The sequence below is a fragment of the Varroa destructor genome, unplaced genomic scaffold (genome assembly GCF_002443255.2).
Source record: "Varroa destructor unplaced genomic scaffold, Vdes_3.0 BEIS01000004.1, whole genome shotgun sequence".
Lineage (NCBI taxonomy): Eukaryota > Metazoa > Arthropoda > Arachnida > Mesostigmata > Varroidae > Varroa > Varroa destructor.
The window spans coordinates 46,715,162-46,740,326 of record NW_019211457.1 but is presented as its reverse complement, the minus strand read 5'-3'; the positions used below and the strand labels follow the sequence as shown (position 1 = coordinate 46,740,326).

Here is a 25,165-nt window from a genome sequence, read left to right as displayed (position 1 = left end):
AGAAACACAGAGCGTATTAGAAAACTGAACCTCAAACGAAAGATCTACAATATAACTCTACTTTGAACCGAAAATTGAAAATCCAAAGCAAACTGATTTCAACTAAACTAGAAGGTGTTTCAAGGGGAAATTTTTATTACTCGATACATGAAATGCAGATAGGAGCTGAACATTACACACGATGATATTCCAAGGAAAATCGAATTGAAAACTATGGGACAAACCGTGTTTTTCTACTCACAACTCACCTGAGATTATGAACACATATAATACCGAAGCTCTAATACCTATTAGAAACCTACACTCTTTACAGCTCTTGCCTGTTGAACAGCGGGTCAATTAGGTCGTGAGTTAGGTACAGTTAGTAAAAAGGTTCGTCCGTTCTTTCATTTAGATTAGCAATAGCATCTACAAAAAAAAAACAATGTAAAAAATAATGTGCCAGATAGAAAGACGAAACGGTTCAGCAGAACAGCCCTTCTCAGCAGGTATGTTAATATTATTAAAGTTTGGTTATTGTTATTAACACAGTTTAACATAAACTTACCGATTCGGGTGAGAGCTAGGCAGCAAGAACTGAAATTGTGCGGCGCACACACCACTCGCTAACTCGAGGTGCTGCAAACATGTGAGGTCGTACGAGATGTACGCGCGCCGAATATACACCTCCAGGGCGGCTTTACGCACCACATGGTTCGAGTGGTAGAAGAAGTCTTGCAGCACGTCGAAAATCGATGTCTCGGACATTATTAGTTTCTGCAGGTTTTCCGGACAAAAATCATGTCCGTACATATCGATCGCAGAAAGGAAGATCGTCTCCATTTGATTATGGCGCAGATCGTAGCTGGGCTGGTGTGTAGCGATAAGCACCTGACGTGCTCGTAAGGCTACTCGTGCGTTGTCCTGTTTACTCAGACCCGTAAGCTCGTTTAGCGTCGTGCTCAGTTCGTCGGTGAGTCCAGGCTCGTGTAGGCAGAGATGGTCGATAAGCTTGATCATTAGATGGTTCTTTTTAAGAACGTTATAGTGCGAGAAAATCTTGTCTACAATAGTTTTTGTCGAACCCTTATGCTTCTCTCGTAGCATGGCGACACATTTATCATACTGGCCATTCTGGAAGTCTGCTTCAACGCTGAGGTACTTTACTAGTAGCTCCTGGAGCACCAGCTTCATACGGCCTCGAATACCGTTGCGGTACCTGCAATCATCATAATGTATAGGATAAATTGCAACGTTTGTAGCGAGTTTGTTACGCCGATGCGCTTGCCGCAAGTTAATGCCAGAAGGTCACGGTAATCTAATTTGGAGCAAATTTAAACCTTGCGTGCATTACCTGACCTAACTAAGTTACTACGAAATCTAAAAAAAAGAATCATATCGAACCTTTGCACAAGTTGCACGATTCCTTGCGTGGTAAGGAAGAATACGTCCCGGTCACTTCGCTTCTGCAGGGTGGCTGCATAGCCATCAATAACCGAAGCAATCTGCTGTGACGGGAACTGTGCCAGCATGGAGGTGATGTTTTTGTCATACATTTTCATTAGCTGACGAATATTATTCTCGACCTGTGGGGGAATACGGCCCGATATGCTCGAAATTATATCTTTCAATTCCATCAGGGGCAACTGGGGATCGCGTAAAGTTCTCATGAACACCTCAAGTGAGCTTTGCACGCGCTGCGAAAAATACGGCTCGGGAATGACGTAGCCGTCGAGGATGTTCTCCAGCTCGTATTTGGCACTCGTAAACTGCTGATTGAGCTTGTCAAATTTCTGGCCAAGATCTTCCTTCGGATCGGGGAACCCTTGCTGGTAAGGAAGAGCCTTATTTACACGAGTTGGGTCGTCGAGCTCAAGGCGAGCGAGCTCCGCCCCAGCCTCCAGCACTGCGCCGGGTCGCTTGATGAGGTACACTACGCCGGTTTCTTCGACAGTCAGCGTCATGACCATTTTCATTACTTCAATCTCGGCGTAGGGCTGGCCGGCAAGAACATGGCTACCATCTTCGACCAGGAACTGCAAGAGCTTACCTGTAGAAGGCGACCTCAAAACGGAAGGGTCTTTTTCCTTTTCGAATACACAGGTCTGGTTACCGATCACAACTCGGTAACGGTCAACCTCCTCTTTCATATAAGTCGCGTACGACGAACCGTCAATACTGATCAACAGTCTGTCATCAGACAACTGGTGGGCCTCCAGCTCTCGATAAGTGCCATTCATTATGAGAAAATAGGTGTTAGGCCCACTCTGCGATACGTCGACTGAGTATTTCACTCGATCGCAAACTAGATCAACAGGATAGGTATTATTGAGTGTTGACATAGGCAAAATTTGCCCTTTCTCAAGGGCTGTTTGGAAGCCAACAAGATTCTCGCGGATGGTTTTGTAGGCAACGTGCAGGGCTCCACAGGTTACCGACAGCATCATATCAGGCTTTTCTGCTTTTACCCTCTCAGCTATCATCTGATCAAGCCATCCGGTGTCGAAGGAGTTTTCGCGGAATGCCTGCGTCTCCAACAATGTGATGAGGTACTCAACAGTTGTGCGAAAATCGCCCCGAATCGATAACTCCTTAAGGGCTACCACCAGGTTTCTGAAAATGCCAATGAATGTATTTGAAATTAAAAGTATTGAAAACGCTACTTCAGAGATTGATTTGAATACTGAAATTATGATGGAACGTGTGTAGCCTGATTCGTCTGAGAATTTCAAATTTTCGCATACTTACTCTCTAGCCTCTTCCCGATCTTCTCCCCAAGAGAAGCAGTGACCGAACTGAGAGTCAGCGAATTCGTGCAGTCCGCCCGAGGCGCCTACCGAGAAATATCCCCAGACATTTTTATTACTTCGGAAGTTGAGTTCCTGCAAACCCCCGGCCGAAGGTTTGAATCCTTCGTCTGGATTTTCGGAAGTGATTCGGGCTGCAATCACGTGGCCCCAAGGAAGCGGCTTGTGCTGGGGCGCATCAAAGTCGATAACGGATGACCCATATGGATTTTCTCCGTACAGCAAGCGGATATCTTTACAACGATATAACGGAATGCCCATTGCAATTTGTAGCTGACACGCTGGCAGATTCACATCACTGATCATTTCTGTACATGGATGCTCGACTTGCAATCGCGGATTTAACTCAAGGAAATAGAATTTGCCATCTTCATTGTACAAGTATTCAACAGTACCGGCTGAAACGTAGCCGACCATCTTCGCTAATCGGACGGCAGCCTTCTCCATTTGGTCAAACACTTTATCCTGCGCAATAACACAAGGCGCCTCTTCAATGATCTTCTGGTGACGCCGCTGAATAGAGCAATCTCGACCAAAGAGCGAGATCGCATTGCCATAGTTATCGGCCAGCAGCTGTACCTCAAGGTGTCTCGCGTTGGTGGCTAGCTTCATGATGAAGATTGGTGATCCCGGAACTTCACTTTGCACCTGTCTAAAGCAGGATGGAAAGTCGTCCACGCATTCACATTTACGGATGCCTTTTCCTCCACCACCCTCTGAAGCTTTGATCATTATAGGGAATCCGATTTTTTGAGCAGCTTCGAGACCAGCGTCCACGTTGCCTGTAAACAGAATTCAGTGAGCAATCGTAAAGATCAAAAGGTAATCACAGTTAATTTAATATTAAATATCAGCTCAAGTAACTATTTGAAACACTCGATTTGTATATTCTGCAAAGTGAATTACCTTGTTTAGATTATGATTATCGAAAACAATTTCGAAAAGTAGACAAAACCTCTTTGTCAGTTATCCTTATCCGTTCTGAGACGGAACTTGGAATCGTTTTTTATTGGGATAGAAAACTGAATACTAACAAAATTTAGGAACTGCGTAGAGAAGAGGACATTTTTTATAGATTACTTATTGTTCTGTAATTCCAAATCATATTGAATTATACTACCAACTTCCGCTATTTAATGCATTCATCAAAAAGTATCTTAGACGGCACATACCAATGCAGCCTTTTTTGTAGAGCTCAGGCTTTATGCGCAGTTTCTTCGCTGAATGTCCTTCATCCTTATTCCAATCGGCCTTGAGCTCAGATCCGCTCCATGGAAGTGTGGGAATATCTGCTGTCTGAGCAACGATACTCGAGGCAATCTTGTCACCCAGTGCCCACATAGCTTTTTCCGGTGGTCCCATGAACACAATGCCGTTTTTCGCCAACAGTTCGGGTAGACGAGGATTTTCGGATGCGTGACCCCATCCGGCCCACACTGCCTGAGCGCCGACACTCTTGGCGATGTCCAGGATAAGATCAACGTTGGCGTAGTTGTTATTATTCGAGCCGCCCGGCACGGGGACACAGTGGTCGGCCAGCTTTATGTACTCTGTCACGCATCACATCAACATGGCAAGCGGTAAGGAAAGACGTTAGATGAAAAACGTCTGCTTTCCACATTCGTTAGGTCCGGTACCTGTTGGTTCGTTCTATTATCTATTGTTCTACTGTCATTATCAAGGACACGTAAAACTTGGAACTGTTCCCACTCGAAAAAGCTGAGTTTGCTCGAAGCTATTTCCTGTACCACCCATTTTCAATGAAGCAATAAAGCATTTCAATTAATACCGCCTAGAAAAACTAGATCTGACATGCGCCATATAAGCAAGCCGATTAGACCGCATAAATCAAGAACGTACCAGAATTTGCGGCGAGGTCCTCCGGTGTAACCATTACAACGAAGCGGATTGCCCGGTCGTTGGTAAACATTTCGTAAGACCATCGTCGAATTGAACGCATACATTTCACGGCCGCGATACCATTGTTTGCAATGAGTACATTATTTATCACATGGTTACCGCCAAAGCGGGTGACGAACTGCTCCGGCGATGCTAGAATGAAATCCTTGCCTCCTGCGGGACCGCTGCCGCTAAGGACATTTCCTTTGGATTCCGCGTCCTGGGCGCTCAGGTGCACTCCAGACATTGACTGCCTAGATGCATTAAATTGAATAGTCACAGAGAAGCACAACGCAAAAAAAGAATTAGGTATTAAAAGCTTTCGATAAATTGTAAAAAAAAATTAGTGCACACGTTTAATGTTTGTTTAACACGTAAGGCCTTACCGATTCAGTGAACGAGCCAGCTAAAAGGAATACGAACTGTTGTACAAGAACGTTAGCTTATTTGTTTGGAAGTAATTGTTTTACGTTCTTAATTTTCGTCTTTATGCACGAGGGTATCTGTAGTATGCTGTGTATGCATATTTGCACCATTACCTATGGCGGTCGTCGAAATACAATTGTGTAACTACTGTTAATTCTGGACTCGTAAAATAAATATGCATTGCCATTTCTACGACCTAGAAGACTACTTTTATCCACTACCTGCACAGCAAGCTATTACACATAAAAGGATCAAATACCCATTGCAGTTGCAGTTGTTCGGGGCACCCCTAACAGGCGCCATGCGCGTAAAAAAAAGCGGACGATATTTCGCTCTCTACTATCTTCTCTGTTCATTTGATTCTTTGAGTAGAAATATCGATGAACATTTTATATAATTTCCTTACAGATTTATCAAGAGCAACAAACACAGTGGTATTTTCGTAACCGTATCTTGATATCATGCGATAGATACGCGTTGGATCTATCCCTAAGGATCAAATCCACACAATTCTGTCGTTGAAGCTATCTTCACAATAACGCTATACAGTTTTTCATCATTTTCTTCCAAGCATCCTCGCCTGCAAGTCAGTCTCGCTCCGCTGGAATGAACATAATCAGCGAGAAGGCTTGGCTCACGAACTAATCAGATGCTCGTTTTTTGTATTATAGTAGTCAATATTCCACGAAAATGACCGCCTGCCCCCACAAGACAATAGTTTTTTTTCCCAAAACACGACGGAAATAGTCACTTTTGCTTCTGATGATAGTGGGAACACTGATCTACCAGCCGGTTGCTATTCTGCAAAGGGTAAAGAAGACCGTGTCAAGAATGTAACGGTCGCCTGACTCAGAAAGTACAGATGAATAACAACGATAGCGTGTAAGAATGGTTTTAGATAAAAACATTCGTATAACACCAAATCGGTAGAAGTACGCGCAGCGAATCCGATAGTGGTGGCCCGGCGACAGCAGCCAGGTAAGACGTCTCTTATGTAATCTTTGTTGTTTGCACTAATACGGTTCTACTTCATAACACTTCTGTTTGTTGTTTTTTCTTGTCACTGACCATTCCACTCTGCTTCACAAGCACGAATACATAAGTTCGTGAGAACGGCAGATAAAACACAGTTCGTATAGTACTGTCGGGCCAGTCGACAGACAGATGAAAAATATATGGTTATGCTCATTGTCTTTTACTGGCATCGGGGCACCCAGTAGAACTTGCAATCGGAAGAGAAGTTAGTGCAAGGTACATATGCCACACGTATGGTGGCCTGGCTAGCTAGAAAGTTAGCTCAACCAATGCGGCGACAATTTCATCGTATACATAGCTCCTTATAACAGTTCAGTGTCGGTGTACTAGGACGTATTAACATTTTCCTACTTGAAATATTTTTCGTTGCTAAAAAGGTTAGATTCAACCAAGAGCAAGAAACCCGCTATTGAAGCGGCACGGAAAGCATTGCTAGATCTTCTGCGGCTTGAAGCCCCGCGTTCAACGATCAGTAAGAGCTAAGCAGCAGGCAGGCGGACGCCAATGCGGTCAACGATTTTTCCACTAAAGGCATTTTCTTCCATCTTTAAAACGGACGTAGGGACGAATCGATGAATCCTTATCCGTCTTCCACCATGAGAAAATCCCTGCACTAAAATAATCCTTGTGGTTAGGCAGTTTTTCGGTTGCTTTGTTGTCCGCTATCGAATCTGCATTTGACCTGTTACTAAGCGGGTCCTTATGGCAAGTAAAATAAACTTGACTTGGGCTTTAAGTACCTCTCACTGATGGACTCACTGCAGCTTTGTCTACTAATCCTTGTTTTTGTGCGTATTAAGTGATCATGCGCAATAAGATCGTTCTTTGAACGTTGAAGTTACTTGTAAGAAGCTCAGACTCCGTTGGTTATGATGGGTACTGGGGGCGCCATCGCCCGCCGTTGCAGCAGCGTCGTCTCAGTACATGTCAGGACTCAGCTGGTCACCAAACCCAGGTGGCGCTTTTGGTCGCAGCCGTAGTTGCCGCTGGTGTCACGCGAGGTTGAGAAGGAAAATAGGCCCATGGTGTGATCGGAGAGGAGACTGCCCATAAGAGAACTGACTGACCCTGCAACAGCTGCTACAACGACAGTACCTCTCGACGAGAGAAACAGAGCTTGACACGAAATGTCGAGAGATTTTTTACTATCAGACTACTGCAGACCTGCGAGTGATGCTCGACAACCAGTAATCGTATTATGACGCTGAGGTAGCTCTGTTAGAGACTCTACGAGGTCTCTTCATGGCAAAGGGTTACTATAGGAGAGGTGCGGAAACCCTATGGACGCAGAGATTCATTTTTATTTCAAGAATCTTTTTTAAATTTATACCTCTCTCTTACTCTATATTCCTAAAGAGACGTTTTGTTTTTTTATTATTTAAGAACGGTTTTACTTTCGTTGAACTCTGGTTAACAACAGGGTTCAATTAAAGGAATTAATTGGTGATAGAATAAGTTTGAATATAAACTATTCCGAGACTTTATCCTGTGATGAAGTGGTGGTACCATTCTACTCTATCAGTGATAATAGAGATTGGGTACTATTCTAACTAATAAACATCACCAATATATCTACTGGTCATAATCGTCAAAGAACGTTCACCGTTGCTGCTGCTTCTACTATTGATGCTAAATTGGCAAAGGTAATCGACCCTCGGGGAAGGCCAGTGGGGTATGTGATAAACCGAAGGCCGAAGTAAACTGCGTTATGGAAATTGTTTCTGCAAAATTTAACATTATTAAACAAAAGTTGTTATTCATTTAGGGTATTTAAACGCTAAAATTTTATTATGTTAACGGTAATATCAAAGTGATAATATAGAAAAATAGCTTCATAGAGGATAATTCCCATAAGCGCCGAGATATCTATAAAAAAAAAACACAAATATTGCGGTATTAAAAACAATCCACCATATCGGATAAAGTTACGAAGTAGTTGCACCGCTAATAAAACGCGCCATTTAAAGCAACTTACCGCCGAAAAGGCGCTCATTCGTAAAGCGGATGTATCTATACATAGGTCAGGCGACCAGGCGTTATGGTCGATAACATATTTGTACGGTGTTGACTTCTACAAATAACAGATAAATTGAAGAAAAGCTCAAAGATGTATATCTTTAAGAAAAGCCGCAAATAATAACACAAATATTGCAATGGGCTTTGCAATTTAGACACCTTAGTAAAACATTTTCTATACAGCATGTCTTTCTACTTCGAAATCAAACAGCAAGCATTTCTGAAGTTTGCTATTTACGCCGATGGTGAGCTTTTCATTAACAGAAATCTGGGCAGCAACGGTAAAGATTAATTTCCTCTCAAGAGATTGCTGATTAGTCTTCGAAGCTTAGCTTTTGCTTTAGATGATTTAGTCCTTAGGAGAGTTATGTGTACATAACGTGATTGAAAAACACTCAAAAAAAAAACAGCTCTAAATAATACATAAGTGATTAAGAACAGATCCGTATCCGCCCGTGTTAGACGCACAGTTTGCACACCTTTCCATTTTGCAGGACCATGAAAACCACGCATCCAAAGGTGTCAGCTATATATTATCGACAAATCACGCATGAGAAGCTTGATGACTTTCAAGTATGAGCACATCGAGTTAAACAATAACACAATTTAAGGCAAGACAATACGGTAACATCAATTCCTACTTTGGCCGCATGCTGTTCCCTCGCTGACGATTCAACAACTAGCAGCGTCCAGTCGCTACCGCAGACTCCACTATTCAAACTGGCGTCAGCAACAGCAGAGGGTGATAGTGTCCCATGGAGCGTGTTCTCTACCCTACAGCCATTGACGAGCAGGACTTATGCGCTGCGTAAATATTAAGACGCTCCACAATGATGTGAGCAAGCACTGTTAGCAGCGGCCATTTAAAGCGCATTTCCCTAGCAGCTCAAGGCGAGGCACACGCGCTCACCGGAAAAGAGCACTCTCTTACAGGAACGATGGGAAAGGACACCTCGAGCGCGAAATTAGCTTCCGGTCATTCCCCATAATGTCGTTAGGGCTGCTGTGATGCGTGTGACAACGCACGAAATGAGCTGACACTCTCGATTCCAGACTTGCTCTCATTCTAGTGGTCATTTACTTTAAATATCCTGCAGGTGAAGTTTATTAAGTGAAGATGATGAGAAGTGACAAGAACAGAATCAATTATAAGCAGGAACAGGCATAAATACACCCGCACCCACACGAGCTTTCGTAAACATACACAGAAGTCACACAAGGACTAAGACTTTATCGAAAGTTCAACGAGATCCAGCTCGATGCGGTTCTATTTTTGATAAACGGCGTTGCAACGACAGCGCCATCATCCAGAAACCGGTGCATAGATGAGCAAAACAACATGTGTCTGGTGATATTCATATTGGTCGCCGTTTGGAGCTAAACCGTCTCTTGCACCTATGCGTTCAACTTTTTGGCGGTACTACACTTTAGACTAGGATCTCGATCGGTGAAGCTTCACATGGTACCTAGCGCCGTTCGGCGCAAATCTTATCACTCATAGCACGAACATCATTATCATGGCAAAACCCTTGATAATCCTTGTAATCTTAATTAGTATCCCGGCTAAATGCACATGTGTATGTAGTCGACCGTGCGTTTTTGTGTATTGTCACAGGTTTACAACAACGGCTAAATAGTTCAACGAGCTGAACAGAAAGCGAAACGAAAATATGGTCGAAAAGATTCGCTTAAGCTATTGAAAAAGTCTTACCCTACAGGACGTGATCGAGATAAATCCATAACATAGTTACATAGATTCATCCAACGCAATCTGTATCGTGCCCTGCCACAACAGCTGCATCAGCGTTATTAGGTGATAATTTTTTTACGGTCTAACTCAAATGCTTATAGAGATATCTTTATAGAAAAATTGCCACTGATGTAGCTGTCACTTAGTTGAATGAGCCTTTGTAATAGAGCCTTTGGACGCTGGTTCAGCTAGCGCTGAAAAAACGGACAGCCTTGAGACATGTCGACAAAGGACAATATCAATCTAGAGTCCATTCCACATTCGAATTGTTATCGAATCTATCGAAATTGTAGAGGACTAACTGCCAGTTCTCACCTTTCTTTTACAATCGAACGTTGTTTTGTTGGCGTTGTTGTGACCAGTAATCTGATTTTTTTTTTCTACTTATATGCGTATCCTGCGCAGAAGAATATTTTGTATTTAAAGAAACGATCAAGCAGTTTATCGACGACACGCAAATAGACAAACCTGAAATGTCTTTTAGAGTTGCTTCCACCAAATTTCATTTTCATCGAGTCTACGGACAGGGTTGAGTTCTGATCAACTGAATTCGTCGCCGTGAGAGAGTTCTCCGCCGAACCGTTCTCGTCGTCGCTGATGTCCAAGGTGAAGGTTGCGGTGCGTTCACTATCCCCGTTTTCGAAGCTCTCACTACTGAGGCAGCGACAAGAACGTAGATCAAACAGATACACAGTGTTACACAACAGCTATCCATACAGAAAAAGGTCTTATTTACGGGTATCCAGAACAGACGATTTACTATTTATTTACTATTATTATAGCGCATACCTACTGGTTTGTTTTTTTAAACTACACGTTCCCGCGTACGACTGTTAAACAAAGAGCGCAATTTTTTGTTGCATCTTTGCTTGCATCCGTCTAATTAAGGTTTCAATCTATAGCAATAGCGTTGATTCTATTCAGGTCTATTATTTTAGGAGAGACATACAAAGCAACTAGGTAAACTCTCTCATACCAATAAGTGCCAGCCGAAGAAAAATCCAATCATAAGGGAGTTGTAATAAAAATAAAGCGAATTTATATGGGTTTATTCATTACACGACATTTATTATCGTTTGCAGTTGAATACAAATTCAGATTCGTTTACGCAACACCATTAAAAGTTAACTGTCCCTACCCAACCTACTGGCTGTAACCCTACCCAACGGTGATCTCGTCTAGTTCAGTCTAGGTTCTCCAGGTAGGTCAGGCTGTGGTGGGTGAGAATGCCTATCAGAGCACTTGCATAGAACGGTACCAGGAACCAACAATGAAAAGGGTTTGAAATTAACATCTCTGGGCCCTTGGCCAGAGGTCAGTGGAACTTTATCCTAAGCTATCATAAAGTCATCCTATAGTCACTATCTGATAGAAGCGAGAAAGACAAGCGCGCGACAAGCACACAACAACGGCGCTAGGTTTTCTTTTCTATTACAAGAACATGGTTTTGTTCTGCCATGTTCAATTGGACCCTGCAATTACGAGTCATATAAATCACAACGAGCATCGGCAATGATATAACACGGGCTTAACGTCTGCATAATCCGGAATTACCAGCGTCTTCAGTCTTTTTTAAAAAAAATCCTTCATCTTTTTTTCTTGTACGTTTTGGGGCTATTTTACTTCGCACGCCCCAATACGAATTTCGACAAGTAAAGCGAGCAATAAATGAACAATAAATTAATTAAAAAGGAAACGATAATGATGGTGATGGCATAACTGGTAAATATTGCACTGCAATTCGAACCTGTTTTACTAGTAACCTAGTTCCCCAGTTGAATACGTAACAGGACCGACGGCGTACCTTTTTTCGAGCAGGGCTGTTTTAGCACAGATTTTTTCAAAGACATTTTTCTGAACCTAGTCTAGATGGCAACAGCTAGTCATGCTAGAAAACCCATGGCCATGAACAGCACGTGTAACATTCGAACCATTAGTGCTACCAGACACTGTCCACGTAAAGCCTGTGCCCCCTGCGTGTCATCGTATCTTCCTACGGAAACTGCTGCTAACAATGAAAGCACTCGCGCTAGCAGAATACGTCTTGACTCTAACTAAGCGATCCCTACGGCATAGATTCAAGTGAAGGAAAGAAGGGCGGGCACGCGAACTAGAATTGCGTCATAGAGAAAAAAAGACTGGTATAGCATGCCCAGATTCACCGGAAAGTCTCCTTTCTAAGGAAAGGTTACGGCCGAAGAATAAAAGCGACTGGGGTATTGCAAACCACTTTTTGACCGCTTGACATCTAAATGCGGACGGGTATACCCTGATTTTAAATGGGATAAGTTCGTCAGCAACGTTTGTACGCGTGTAAGTGCTGGCGAAGTTTGCAAGCTTTTTTTTGTTCTCTGCTGCCAAACCTTGTGATAGACGATTTCTACTATAGTGGTCACGTTTGTATGATCCGACATAGCGGAAAAATCGCGAGTAGATAAACTCAACAACCCAACCCACATGCAGAAACCAATGCAATAACGACAATAGTTAAGTCTTACGCCTAAAACGGTTATATTTCTTTAGTTTTATTAAATTAATTTCACATGCAAGCAATTTATCTAAAGCAATTACCACATAGAAGCCATTAAGACGATCAAATAATAGAAGATCTTGTTCGCAAACATGTGATCAAAAGGTCAAAAATATAAAAATCGATAGCTTTACTTTTCTATACAGATTTTTTAGTACGTGTTTTGACGTACATTTCACTTTTTAGGAACTTTTTTTACGCTTACGAAGCTCTGCTGTGCTATCGCGTACCATGCTAGTTTAGATGAAGTTCGATCGTGAATTGAAATTCTCTCCACTGAATACAGACTTCGACGACGGCAGGAAATAATATTAACACACACTAACATTCGACATTGGTGCTCGTTCATGCCGCGGACCCGCTTTTAGTCAATGACGAACTTCATGATGACGGCAGCGTAATAGCCAATTAATTATCACATATGGGCGTAAAGGCTCTACAGTGCGAAACATAATCTAACATCGTTGTTGTCCATCGACAGTGATTAGTTCGGCTTCAGGACATTCCTCGCCGAAACCATCAACCGATATTCGGACTTCACTCGGGAAGATCGTTTGACTATAACTACAAAACGGAGAAAGACGCTTGTAGACTTCTCTTTTTACAGAATAATTCTTTAGTGAACAACAGACAACGTACAATAACCAATAAAGTATTAGAATTCGTCTATTGGATACAAACGGACAATGTAAAACACAAAATAAAACGCTACCTCGGTAAATTTTTAGATGAAACGGGCAGCCCCCATGCGAACCCCCTGACATCGGCATAGTATTTGCATTTAGGCTACGGTCACTGAGTTTGGCAGCATCTCGTTGAGTTTGCGTAAATGGCAATACAGCCACTGAAATTAACCAATCAAATACTAAAATATACATGCGGTCCCGAGCAATACCTGGTTTAAATAAAGAATATATAATCTAATAAACTAGGATATCTGCATTGCGCCCGCCTTTCAGAATAGAGAATTGCTTACATGATTACGTTTTTGTTTCGAGCAATCTGTCCACATTCATAGAGGCAGTGATATAAAGAAACGGAAATTTTCAACTAAGCTTGCTTACCAGTATAAAGCTGGCGGTCCTTTTTTTCTTACAATATTAAAATTTTGTATGTATGCTAGCTTCTAAAGGAATTCGCAACAGCTTCAAGGTGTTTTTTTTCGTGGTAGCAACGGTAATGATTCGCGCTTTGTTCTCAAGATAGGCATTTTTGCTCGCACCAAAATAGACCCAACTACCAAGACCTGATTCTTAAGCGAGACCTAAGACTCGACAGAATTGTTAGAGTCAATTGTACCAAGAGTAAACGACCTAATATGTCAATTTTAAAATATTTCTGCTATGATTTTCAGCTAACCCAAAATTTGTTAAATTGCTACATTATGTGTATGCGGATACTTCACTATTAATGTCACGCAATAATCACCGTAAATGAAATATAATTTCTTTATCGTTAACATTACTGATCTCTCGACCCACATTGTTTATTGCTTTCATTTATATATACAGAGCGGGGCATTAAAATTCAAACACGCTTTAGTGGCTGTTTAACGTAGTGGACGTGCGTCTATTCTCTGTTCTTGTATTAGAAGAAGCCAATTCCATCTAAAACAAGCTCATCGTGGCAAAAAACTTGTGGGTTCTAGGAGCAAAGGCCAGCTATTACCTAATGTGTTAATGTGAGACAAATCCCCACCGAGATTAAACTTCTCTTTTTTTCTGAAATCGAGGGTGTACATCATTGTCACTATTCATGCAACTTTTGAAAAATCGGAGGATATTTTCTAAGGGGCAAACCGGTTTGTCCACAATAGAGTTTGGACTTAAAGAACTCAAATTTATCAAAATGATTCAAGATGCCATTTTTTTGTACCTAGTGTAAAAAAAAATGTGTGTATATATATATATATATATATATATATATATATATATATATATATATATATATATCGCCGTATTGAAGATCTAATTATTGATTGCGAATTGGGTCGCCTATAGACGATACACCGGTTAGCCTTTTAGGTACTTTTCCAATGGTTAGGCCTTCTGCGTTTTTTTTATAGTCTTCAGACTTATTCGCTGTCTCGAGCTCTTGCATTTCGAAACTCTTGGCGTCCTACCAGCCCAAAATTTTAACCTGAAAATCTTCGCATATAGCGTATTATACCATGAGTTGAATACAGCTTCACGCACGGTCACTAGTAAAAAGTTACTTAAAGGAAGAACACTTTCCGAGTCGTTGAAGTCCCGAACTTAAAATGTAATTGCGGTAAATGATTGTTGTGTTGAATGAACATGACAGTTAAGAATGACATATTTAGCACATGTAAAAAATTGTTTAATTCTATACTTGTTTGAACACAATCTTAGGCACAACTTCGGATTTAAATACCCGACTTACATAGTAAAAATGTCATACCGGTTCCAGCTAAAAACTGGTTAAAAGACCCAGTAAAAGTAAATATAGTAAACGTTTTCAGTGGCGAACTTCCACTTTTCTGAGCAAAAACACCAATTTCTACCATGGAATAATACAAAAAGATGAAATTAGAGATTCTGACATTTGATCTAAAGACGCGCTGTGTTTGCATAACGTAATAGGGGGTTAAACGGACGACACGTTTCCAGGAATCGCTTTATAGAACTAGCGTTACATGCGCCCGAATAAGAAATATTTCAAGCAATGTCTAGATCTTCTTCAAATTCGTTGCTTTCGAAAAGTCACAAAAAGCCTAAGAGTTACAGGTTAGTGCGGTCCACCTTGCCATACCTAGACCTTAATATCACGCAAATCTATCAAAATATGTTGTTATAAGATCATATTTTTTAGGAAAGGCGTTCCCTATTGAAGATCCGGTTCTACATTTGAATGTAACGTTTCGGTCGCACGGCCTGCTAACAGGTCTCAGACACTCCAAAATTACATCATAGAAATGCCAAGTCGAAAGCGAGCTATAACATGTTAATGTCGTCTACACCGTCGCGACGCTTGCGCAGCAACTTATTGTATCTAACGGATAACATAGCAATAGCAACAAAATGTCCGACAATTGTACCGTTCGTACAGTATCGCTACAAGATAAAACATATAACGTATGGTAAACTAATAAAATAGATAAAGTAAAACACTTGTTGTGTTCAATTGCCATAAACTTCTGAACAAACCAGCGGTTCTTCTGGAAAACGGAAAAATATCGAACTGGTTTTTATATCATTCGGTTTATTTTAAATCGCTAAAAACGTCTGAATTATTTTTATATTAATTTTCTAAACTAATCAATTTGTTTTAAGCTACAATCAACTTATTGCATGTTGAAAAACTAAGCACGATTTTCAAGCCACCATAGAATAATCATGTCCAAATTGTCAAAACTTAAGCTCTTAATACTAAATGTATCAATCGCTCAACTGAATACTTATAGCTAATCTATCAATTTGCAAAATAAGTGTCTAGTAAATATTAATCATGCATTATTCACTTTCACCCTGAAGTATGCTAATCTTCGTTCAAATCGATCTCCCATAAGTGACCTCACGACAATTGTCGCAGAGAGATGTCATCTAGTATTTTCATCTGTGTCGTCCTTGTCCATCATCTCTCTCTAATATATCACATGGTGTTGTGATTTGTCTTTCTGTTATCGCCAATGTTTTATCGAACAGTCAGAAAGATTTTCTTGATACAAACGAAGCGCTCTTTTTCTTGGCCGCTATCTCCACTCCCACCTACCTATTACCACGCCAGTATATCTCGTCAAAGTAGTAAGAATTAAAAATAGTATCCGTATAGACAGCACGAGCAAACGAAAGAAAGGGCAAAAGATCAAGAGAAGGACTATCTGGCTGATCTCGTATCTGACTCGACCTGAGTACTTGTCACAGTTGCTGCCAGCAATCGGAGGTACAGCATTATCAGTAAGCCATTACGACTATCACCATCACGGCCGCTCCAACCAACGTCATATGACTCGTTTCTCTGTGTGCGCAAAGGTATTATGATCACCTCTAACAAATGCCGACCCTGTTATCACTCTGCTTGAGCCCGTTCCTAGTTGTAACCCTAGCACAGCAGCATCAGCGCTACCATTACCAGTATTATGAGTGTCCTACTCTTCCACAAAGAAACTCTCGTAACGCCAAGTTAACTGGCTGCCCGATAGTCTTGCTACCTTACTAAGAAGTTTAACTCGTTCTTCTTTTACCACTGGGTCATACTAGTTTTAACTAAGCAGCCAATCAGTGGTATCCCCCCTCGTTGTTTGTATCGCCATCTCTCCACTATATACTTTCTTGTAAGACAAAGGCACTGCTGCGGCTGTAGAAAATGCGCCAAATGCAACGAAGATTTAGTCTGGTAGCGAAATCCAAAGTTGTCGCAAAATTAGTCCAGACTTTTCGCCCATTTTTTTTTTGCTAGTTCACCTGCGGCATTCTTCTGCAGCCCGTCAAATCACAGCGAAATTTTTCTATCTTGGCTTTCTTCCTCTCACCTCGTGCCACCACCTACAACGATAGCAGCCGCAGCGGATGCGTGTCCATGGACGACGAGTGGCGTGTACACTGACGTATTTGTGTATCTCTCAGTGTGTTTGTCCATCGTGTATGTGTGGGAGCGTATGTGTGTGTGTGTGTTTCTTAAAGATCATGCCACGAGACGCCGGCCATGTACAAACTGCAGAAAGTCTACGGCCTACAGTGTCCCTACAAGGGATCAGTTGCTTACAGCAATTGTCTTTTGCGCGCAATCGACGAGGCAGCTGATAATTTGACGATGCTCCTGCACGTTGTTTACGGAGCAATGGCGCGGAGCAGAGTCAGGCAGTCACGCAAGGAAAGGGCTTTAAAAACAACAACAACTGCTACGGGTGCCGCAAGCCGGCCACTTATGCCGCCACTAGCGCCTTCGCTACCGTCGCCATCGCGCATTGAGAAATCACCTGTGATACTGTTGCTGGTTAAAAAATTGCATGTCAAACAGACCATATAGGCTGATGATCACTTTAGAGGGCAGCGAGTTGAGAGCGGTCACAAAAAGACGGAAAGTGGTCGGCCGATAATACGAAGTGATGCTGAGCAGAGGCTGACAAGCTGGCGTTCCTGCTGGTGATGGCCATTGCAAAGCTAATACCATACTGACGATCCAATAGCAACGCTTCTATGTTCCTCTATTCATGTCGAAACTACAGATATATTTTTAAAAAATTGGCAGATTTCTCAATATATTTTCAGATATGTTCATGTTTTTAAAAACTCAAAGGGGTACTTATGTATTTAGAAGCACCGACGTGATAAATGTTATCTCGATCACGTCAACTCCCTGTTTATGTATAGTGCTAAATTAATAAAATGTATTACAAATAGTAAGGCTAATATTGGACTCAACGCTTTCAAGTTGGGCCTTGCTACGTTACTTAAGAATAATAATAATAATAACACTTAATAAGAATCGAAGAGATGTACATGATTGCACTGAATCATAATACGACAGTAGCCGTCGTGCAGTGCACTCAGACAGCATGTTATTGGTAGGTACCAGAGGCTACAATGCAAATATATATTATTTTTGCGGCAACTTTGAATCGATGTCTTAATGCTTAAAACAGACAAACACTTAATTTTAGTTAACCGTCTACCAGCTGAAATTTTAATTGGATTCTCTCGTACGAGTAGGTAAGAAGACAATTTTAAATGTTAGCGGTGTCATACAGATGCCCTACAATACCCAAGAATATATTGTGTTGTTTTAAAATCATCTTTCGCTCTACCCATGTAACACCTCAACTTAGCGCGTTCTTGCAAAAACTCAATCATGTGGAAAATATCATAACAAACGAATTACATTGAATTGTTAACACATCCTAAACGACTCATCGCTATACTGCGTACTTGGAATTGACTCAACGTTACAAGGCAGCCCTTTATAGCATTTTTTGCACATAATAACTTAACGACCTATCGTCTTCCAGAACGTAGTGTTCAACCTTCTTGGAGAACCATGTGAAGACGACCCGCTGGAGTTCCTAAAACCACCTGTGTTTCACAATGTTTTCAACGTAAATGCCAATTTTTGTTGAAATCGAATTAGGTTATTGACAAATATTTTCCTAGAGTTCCTTTTAGGGTTCAACGCATTGGATGGATGCATTTGGATAGATGCACACAAATAAAGAAAAGTTCAGAAAAAAAAACTAAAATTGGATAAATGCACAGAACGAAATGTTACTATTTCGCCCATTAATAATAAGCGCATCAGACCCATACTAATGAAACAGAAATACGATGCTCACCATCCCAAAAAAGCTACGAAAAGTAAATAATCGATAAAGAAAATTGCTGAAATCATTAAAAAAAGCCGCCTTTTTATTAAAAAAAAAAAAAAAAAAAAAAAAGAAAAAGAAAAAAAGCTACGAGCAGTACGTAATGACTTTCACAGCGGTTGAATCACTTACAATATTGACATTTCTTATGCATTTCCAAGAAAAAGGTAGCTGATAAGTGCATAGCAACCAGAAATTTATTGGCAGCCTGCCCTAAGATTTGCATAAAGTTTCTTTTGTTTTACTAAGGAATAAATGCAAAGAAATGCGATTATATACCCGAGTACTAATCATGGGTCAGAACCTATATTTTGTTACCTTCAAGGTATCTTGTAAGTTTCGAGAAACATTATTGGTGATTTGCTACATATCGGTAAAAGAACTGCGAACCCGTGTAGTTTGAAAAAAAAAGTTGTTGTGCTCTTTTGATTAGATTTCCTCTAAATCTTAAACAACGTAGTAATCTATTCATCTTAGATTACCACCAACAAGTCATTGCAATTCTGGAACATAATAATTCAGTCTATCTCATTGTGACGAACAAGTGGTGATCAGGGCCGCGATATAAATTTAACATTATCTGAACAAAACCAGCCGCGCATGCAAGCCTGCCGGAGTGCCGCCACTATTGTCTAATTCCAGTATTTCACATTAGGTTTAACTCTTATTCTCCTAATTGTTGCTAATTATTATTTCTTTAATAACGTGCGGTCCATCCCAGAAACGAATTAAAAGACACGGGTAATGGCACAACTGACCTGCTGTTAGGTTCGAAATACACGTATGAATTGAAGTTCAAATTTACTTGCCAATGCGTAAATTTGACATTATCTAGAGTAGTGCTGGTTTTTTCTATCGTAAGTTTACTTGCGCTACCTAACGGCATAGTGTCACTAACAACACAGTCAAACTAGGCAATTGCTGCTCCTCATACAAGCGTCGTATAGAAAAAGGTCATGTGATTTCTCAAAATCTCCTTATAGTAATCGAAGCCCTTAAATCATAAGCTTCATTTAAGACCTCACCTTTCCAGTATTTAAGTATCTGAAGGCTTACAAATAGTGACCTTTTAGAGCCACCTTGACACATTATCGCACGAACTGCTAAACAGAATTAGCTAACTGATTGATCTCATCATATTTCATCCACTTACCATATTTTCTACTACTAATTATTACGAATTAGGCTAACACCTGCAATATCACACAGAAATATTTCATTCACAGAGACACCTAACTTTTCCATACTCTGTTACATCGTTAACTTACAGACTCACCTAACATTTAACCGATGAATTTTTTCGCTCATCTCATCGTAAGAGTCGATTACAACCTTAACAGGACTTCCTACTTCGACGGGATCATTCTCCTCTCTTCCGGACGACATCATCCTGTCGGCGTTAGCGCCCAAGGTGCCGCCGCTCAATCTGACGTCCTCTCTGATAGAGCTGATCAGTGTTGTTACGCTCGTTGGTTGACCAACGTTGACGCCACTCGTTTCGACAGCGGAATCAGTTTGTTCAGCGAGAAGTTCGTCAGATGTCTCCTCAGGATGACCAGTCATAGGGTCGCGCCCATCAAGGTCTGAGCTTCCTGCAGAAGAGCCAGAATAGCCAATGCAGGTACCTGTTAAAATACGCGCCGAGAAAATACGACTTAGCTATTTGTTGAACTGTCTGTTTCCATTTGTGTTTTTCATTCTAGGGCTCGTTCTGAAAAAAAAGCATGTTTCTGTTCGTTTGAAACTTATATCTGCATCGAAGATACACGAAAATGATAGAAACGGAGGAATCAGACACTAGCATCATGAACTTAATCTATTCGGGACAAATGGCGATTAATTTTTTTGATTAGTGGAAACGTATACATACTTCGATCGGCTCCTTACATTACACCTACATCTAAGCTGATGCAAGAGCATGTCATTTGACGCTTTCGGATACATTTGATTATTATTCCTGAGTTATTACTTCTCGAGTAAGTACTATAATTAGTAGGAGAGTTAGATGGATTAATTTTGCCAAATAATATCCCCTGCATAAACGTATATCAGTTACACGTCTTCCTGGGCAAAATGTTTAACACGAATCGGTAACATCAATGCAAGGATCACAACATCGATGATAGTGTCTCAGACTTAGATTGGTAATTTATTTTACCTTTGCCAAATGATCTGATCACGAATAATTGCCATTCGCTTAGCTGCTTAAGATCTAGACGATGAACTGAGCCAACGAATGACTTGTTTCGGACAACAGCAACCTTTACACTAAACTGTGTGTTGTATTCAATACACCTTTATATAATCCACATCAATTACAATATTATAACAGAAATCAAAGCTTTGTCCCTATAGAAAGGTATATTTACTTACTGGACCTTCGATATTCACAGTTGTAGATGCTTAAATGATGTTAGCTTTAAACGCTCGTCAAGCTGGAGTCTAACAACGAAAGAAAACCCTGATTATAGCAAGCATCTTCTGACACCAACACTTGCCTTTAATGCATACCAGATTTGGCATTCTGCGTGACTTGTCAGACCAAAAAGACGGCCACAAACTCCGTCCACATTATGATTGTGTCGAATCAATAAAACCCTCACAAAGCGACATATGCTGTTCCGAGTTGCGTTTTTTGAGGAGCTCATTCACTGGACTTATAGTATGACTCCGCTGGCAAACTCATTGTAATAAGCGAAGGCCCGAATTAGTAAAAAAAAAAACCAACGCATGCATTGAAAATATTCGATAATCGTTGGACATGTATCTACTTTATTTTCTAATTTTATTTGATTCTTGATATATCGAATATTGATTTATCGCTGTGTTACAGTTATGGCAAGATAAATCATACGAGGGTGAAAGCCCGTTTCATTAGATGAGTGCTCCACTAAATACAGAATCGTCTAAAAACTGATCGTTTAAAAAATATCAGCAAACGAAACGTCGTATTCAAAACAACCATAATCCACTTCAAGGAAAAAAGGCTCTTACTGTAAATGGCAAGGAAAGACGAAAAAATTATACGATATGAGACAACCCTTGAAGTATAAAAATTTGCAGAAAATATAGAAAAAAAAACACCGAACTAAAGAGAGTTGAGCACGCCTCATGGTAACTTATATACAAACAAGGTCACACATGGTTCAACACGAACATTTTTGCAAAATATCTGCAGTATCTGGTCATTTTGAATGGCCTTCTCAACAGGAATATTTACGCAATATTAACTCGCCTGGTTCTGCTTAGTTTTTCTTATGGTGCTGGGCCGTATACAAGATCATATTCTTGGATACATAGATTCCAATAATGTGAGCCAGTCCGAGTAGACGTACCATTACCAAACATCTAATTACAAAATTAGCAAGGTATAATTTTTCGGTCAAGATTTCAGGAGCGAATTTTTAGCTTGATTTTCACAGTTGAATATATTTATTCTTCAACTTCTTCTCACCTGCGAGACCCGATCTCCAAGTAAATACCTGAACATCTAGCATATGGTATTCAATAAGTTGATGATATTATTGGAGATACCACGTTTGCTTTCATTTGAAGGCAAGAATAAAGTGATAGCTGTGCCTATGTAAAAACTAGGTAAAATTTAAACCTTTGAAAATATGCAGCGTTTCAGGATTTAATTTATAAGCGTTTCAAGATGAAATTAGAAATCAGAGCTGGAGGACACATTGATCAGTTTAGGATTAAATACTAACTTTAGCTAATATATAATAAATATAACCGTACAATACCCCTATATTATTTCGATATGGATATTTTTTACATTTAGTTTCAGAATAGACCTACTTTTTCTCAAAGTGATTGTTGTTGTTATAAAAATAGTTTATTGTTTAGGCACTTTTATTTTAGCCATGCCTCAACAAAAGTCAACACAGTTTGCCCAAGTTAGGGCACAGCATCCAGCTTTCAGACAGACCAATCGACCGGGTAAAAATATAAATTACATACACAGTGTGGCAAATCATGAATTCAAAACAGCAGTAACCCTTGTATTAATGCACAAGAAACTAAACCATTAATATAACTGAGTTACAGCCGCATTGTTTACATACATATGGAAAGAGGGAGTACTTTGTAACTCATCAAAAGCGACGCCATACAATGACATGATTAATTATTCTCACTGAAATTGCTTTATTTTAAAACTCATCAAAATTCTCCATAAATTGTCTTTAAATAGTCGCCTGTGTTTATCCCTTTGTCAGGTATCTTTTAAAGCGATGTTTAGTATCTGCAGTAGCGAGATACATGCGGGTAAACTTGTCTTATGAACGTCCTTCCTCGAGGAAAACCTGTTACATGACAAATTTTCCTCGAGATTTTTAAATAAGCCTAATCGTAATGGACAAGTGGATTATAGGATAATTGTTTTCGAAACTAATCAAGCCACAGATGTCAGGCATGGACAGCTGCAGATGCAATAGTCGGCTAGGTATGTAGTATAGTAACGTTATAAAGTTACTAGGCAGCTCTTTTCGGGTAAGCTCCTTGACTATTCGGGCCACAAATATTTTCTAGGAAAAAACATTTCGACACACAGACAAGAAGAAGTGATCCATTATTATGCTTTTATAGCACTGAGCAATTATGTATCTATACACCATTACCACTTCTCTACCGCTGCTTTGGGACATTGCTAACACCCTGTGACTTGACGAGACGCAGCTTGCGGATTTATGTGATATTATTTCGCATGCCACCTAAACACAAAATGCTAACCAAAATCATATCAAATAACTATATCCGCAAAAAAAACAGACTGATTCTCGTCCGTCGAAAAGAGACTCGTCCGTAGCTTGGTAAATTCTGAATATAAACCATACACACACGTACCCCAGTGCTTCACTTCCGTCTCTGTATCCATTCAATAGCTGTCTATACTTAGTGATGGCACGCGTACAGCCTCAAGAGATCTTGCTTTATATAATAAACTCGCTAGTCCGGTCAAAAGCAACCAGACTTACTGTCAAACGTGTATTTACTTTATGACTCTGATGGTGATGCTGATGACTAAGACCGAACAGTCATACAGATTTTTTTTTACAGTTGAGCCTAGAGCAAGCTTCTCGCTTTTTCGTTCTGCCACCACAGTGAAAATAATAAACTTAAAAGTTATACAAGATACAAAGTACAAGGAACATTGTCTTGCTGATTTAGTCTATATTTGCTGAGCAATGTAGACACCTAAACATCATACTGTATATTGCCAGAGCTAGGGATTAGTCTGTCATATCGTCTCGGTTGGGAAAACCTTAGACCGCTCCGACACGCCAAAGCAATTAGACCTGAGGGGGTCGACATTACAACAAATACTGTTTGTGTTCAGTGAATTGTATACGACAAAGTTAGCACAGAAATCATTAATTGAATCGATTCGCCTTAGCCCATTATCTTTTCCAAGCCTTCACAGCCCAGTGCCTTAACCATCATGAAAAGCCAGGTCAACTTACTTCTAATCGAATTCTCATTGCCACAAGGACAACTATGGGCCCACTCTCAGTGAATACCTACAGTCTATAACCACTACTAGTTTCTATTATAGTAACACAGCAGACTACGTAAGCGGCCGCGTCGAAACAATCATTTCCATTGTCTTTTCGTGAGTCAATCATTGTCAGCATCAACTGCATTTCAATCGGACCGCTAATTTATGACCAATATGCGCACGTCAATTCCCACCTTTCCGAGGGCCAGGCACAAAGTGGCGAGGAGTACCCACCAGACAAAAAGAACCATCACCACCACTGCTACTACTACTGGTAATAGGTTACAAGAAGCAAGCGCGCCTAAATTCTGCTGCCATGCCTAACACCTGTAACAGATGAGTAGGACCTGTCAAACCTTAAGCGACGCTTGTCAGATATAGTTGAGACCCACCTTTCGAACGCTGTCCGCCACTCTTTCGATTGCGACCCTTGTTTCGGCGACTTCGTGAATTTGTCCACATCTTGTCGTTATTTTGTTGTACTAATCACTGCCGACTAAAACTCTATGGTCTGTGCGCCAACACTCTGAGACTAACTACTGCCGGACCTGAGAGTTAGCTCATGGTCATCGTAGATGTGCAAAATAATTTCAGATATCTATTTCTTGTTACACATTTAGGGACAGATATAAACATCCAGTGAGAAGCACGCACGGCTAGGAATTGGGTATCTTGGTGAGCGACAACTGGTGCTGCGTGCGTGTGAATTGCCACTTTAGTGGAACATTAAATTAGCCGAAAGGTCACCATTGGACCGTGTATTTATTTTATGCATAGCATATATAGGTATGAATGCTGAATATAGTAGGCGGTATCATGCGAACGGGAGTAGCAGCTGTAGCGTTAGCTGCACGATCGTACCACCGATCGTTAGAGACCGATCATTCATCCAACAGAGCGA

The 25,165-nt window shown here is 40.7% G+C and overlaps 1 protein-coding gene across 13 annotated transcripts in view; it reads right to left on the bottom strand.

Moving 5' to 3' along the window:
* ACC (acetyl-CoA carboxylase) overlaps window positions 1-25,165 on the bottom strand; it is a 35,116-nt gene that overhangs the window by 6,416 nt on the left and 3,535 nt on the right. For 2 of the 13 annotated variants that reach the window (XM_022805394.2, XM_022805397.2), the window contains exons 1-8: window positions 24,657-24,796; window positions 20,038-20,386; window positions 10,381-10,566; window positions 4,647-4,939; window positions 3,959-4,336; window positions 2,728-3,568; window positions 1,384-2,592; window positions 548-1,198 (exon numbers count right to left, since the gene is read on the bottom strand). In XM_022805394.2, coding sequence (XP_022661129.1) covers window positions 548-1,198; window positions 1,384-2,592; window positions 2,728-3,568; window positions 3,959-4,336; window positions 4,647-4,939; window positions 10,381-10,566; window positions 20,038-20,386; window positions 24,657-24,726 — 3,977 coding nt within the window. In that variant the 5' untranslated portion in view covers window positions 24,727-24,796. Of the gene's footprint in view, window positions 1-547; window positions 1,199-1,383; window positions 2,593-2,727; window positions 3,569-3,958; window positions 4,337-4,646; window positions 4,940-5,370; window positions 7,981-8,121; window positions 8,141-8,630; window positions 9,012-10,380; window positions 10,567-12,672; window positions 12,807-20,037; window positions 20,387-23,612; window positions 23,659-24,656; window positions 24,797-25,165 lie in introns of those variants that run through there. The other 11 variants (XM_022805396.2, XM_022805398.2, XM_086987809.1 and 8 more) reach the window with 11 other exon arrangements.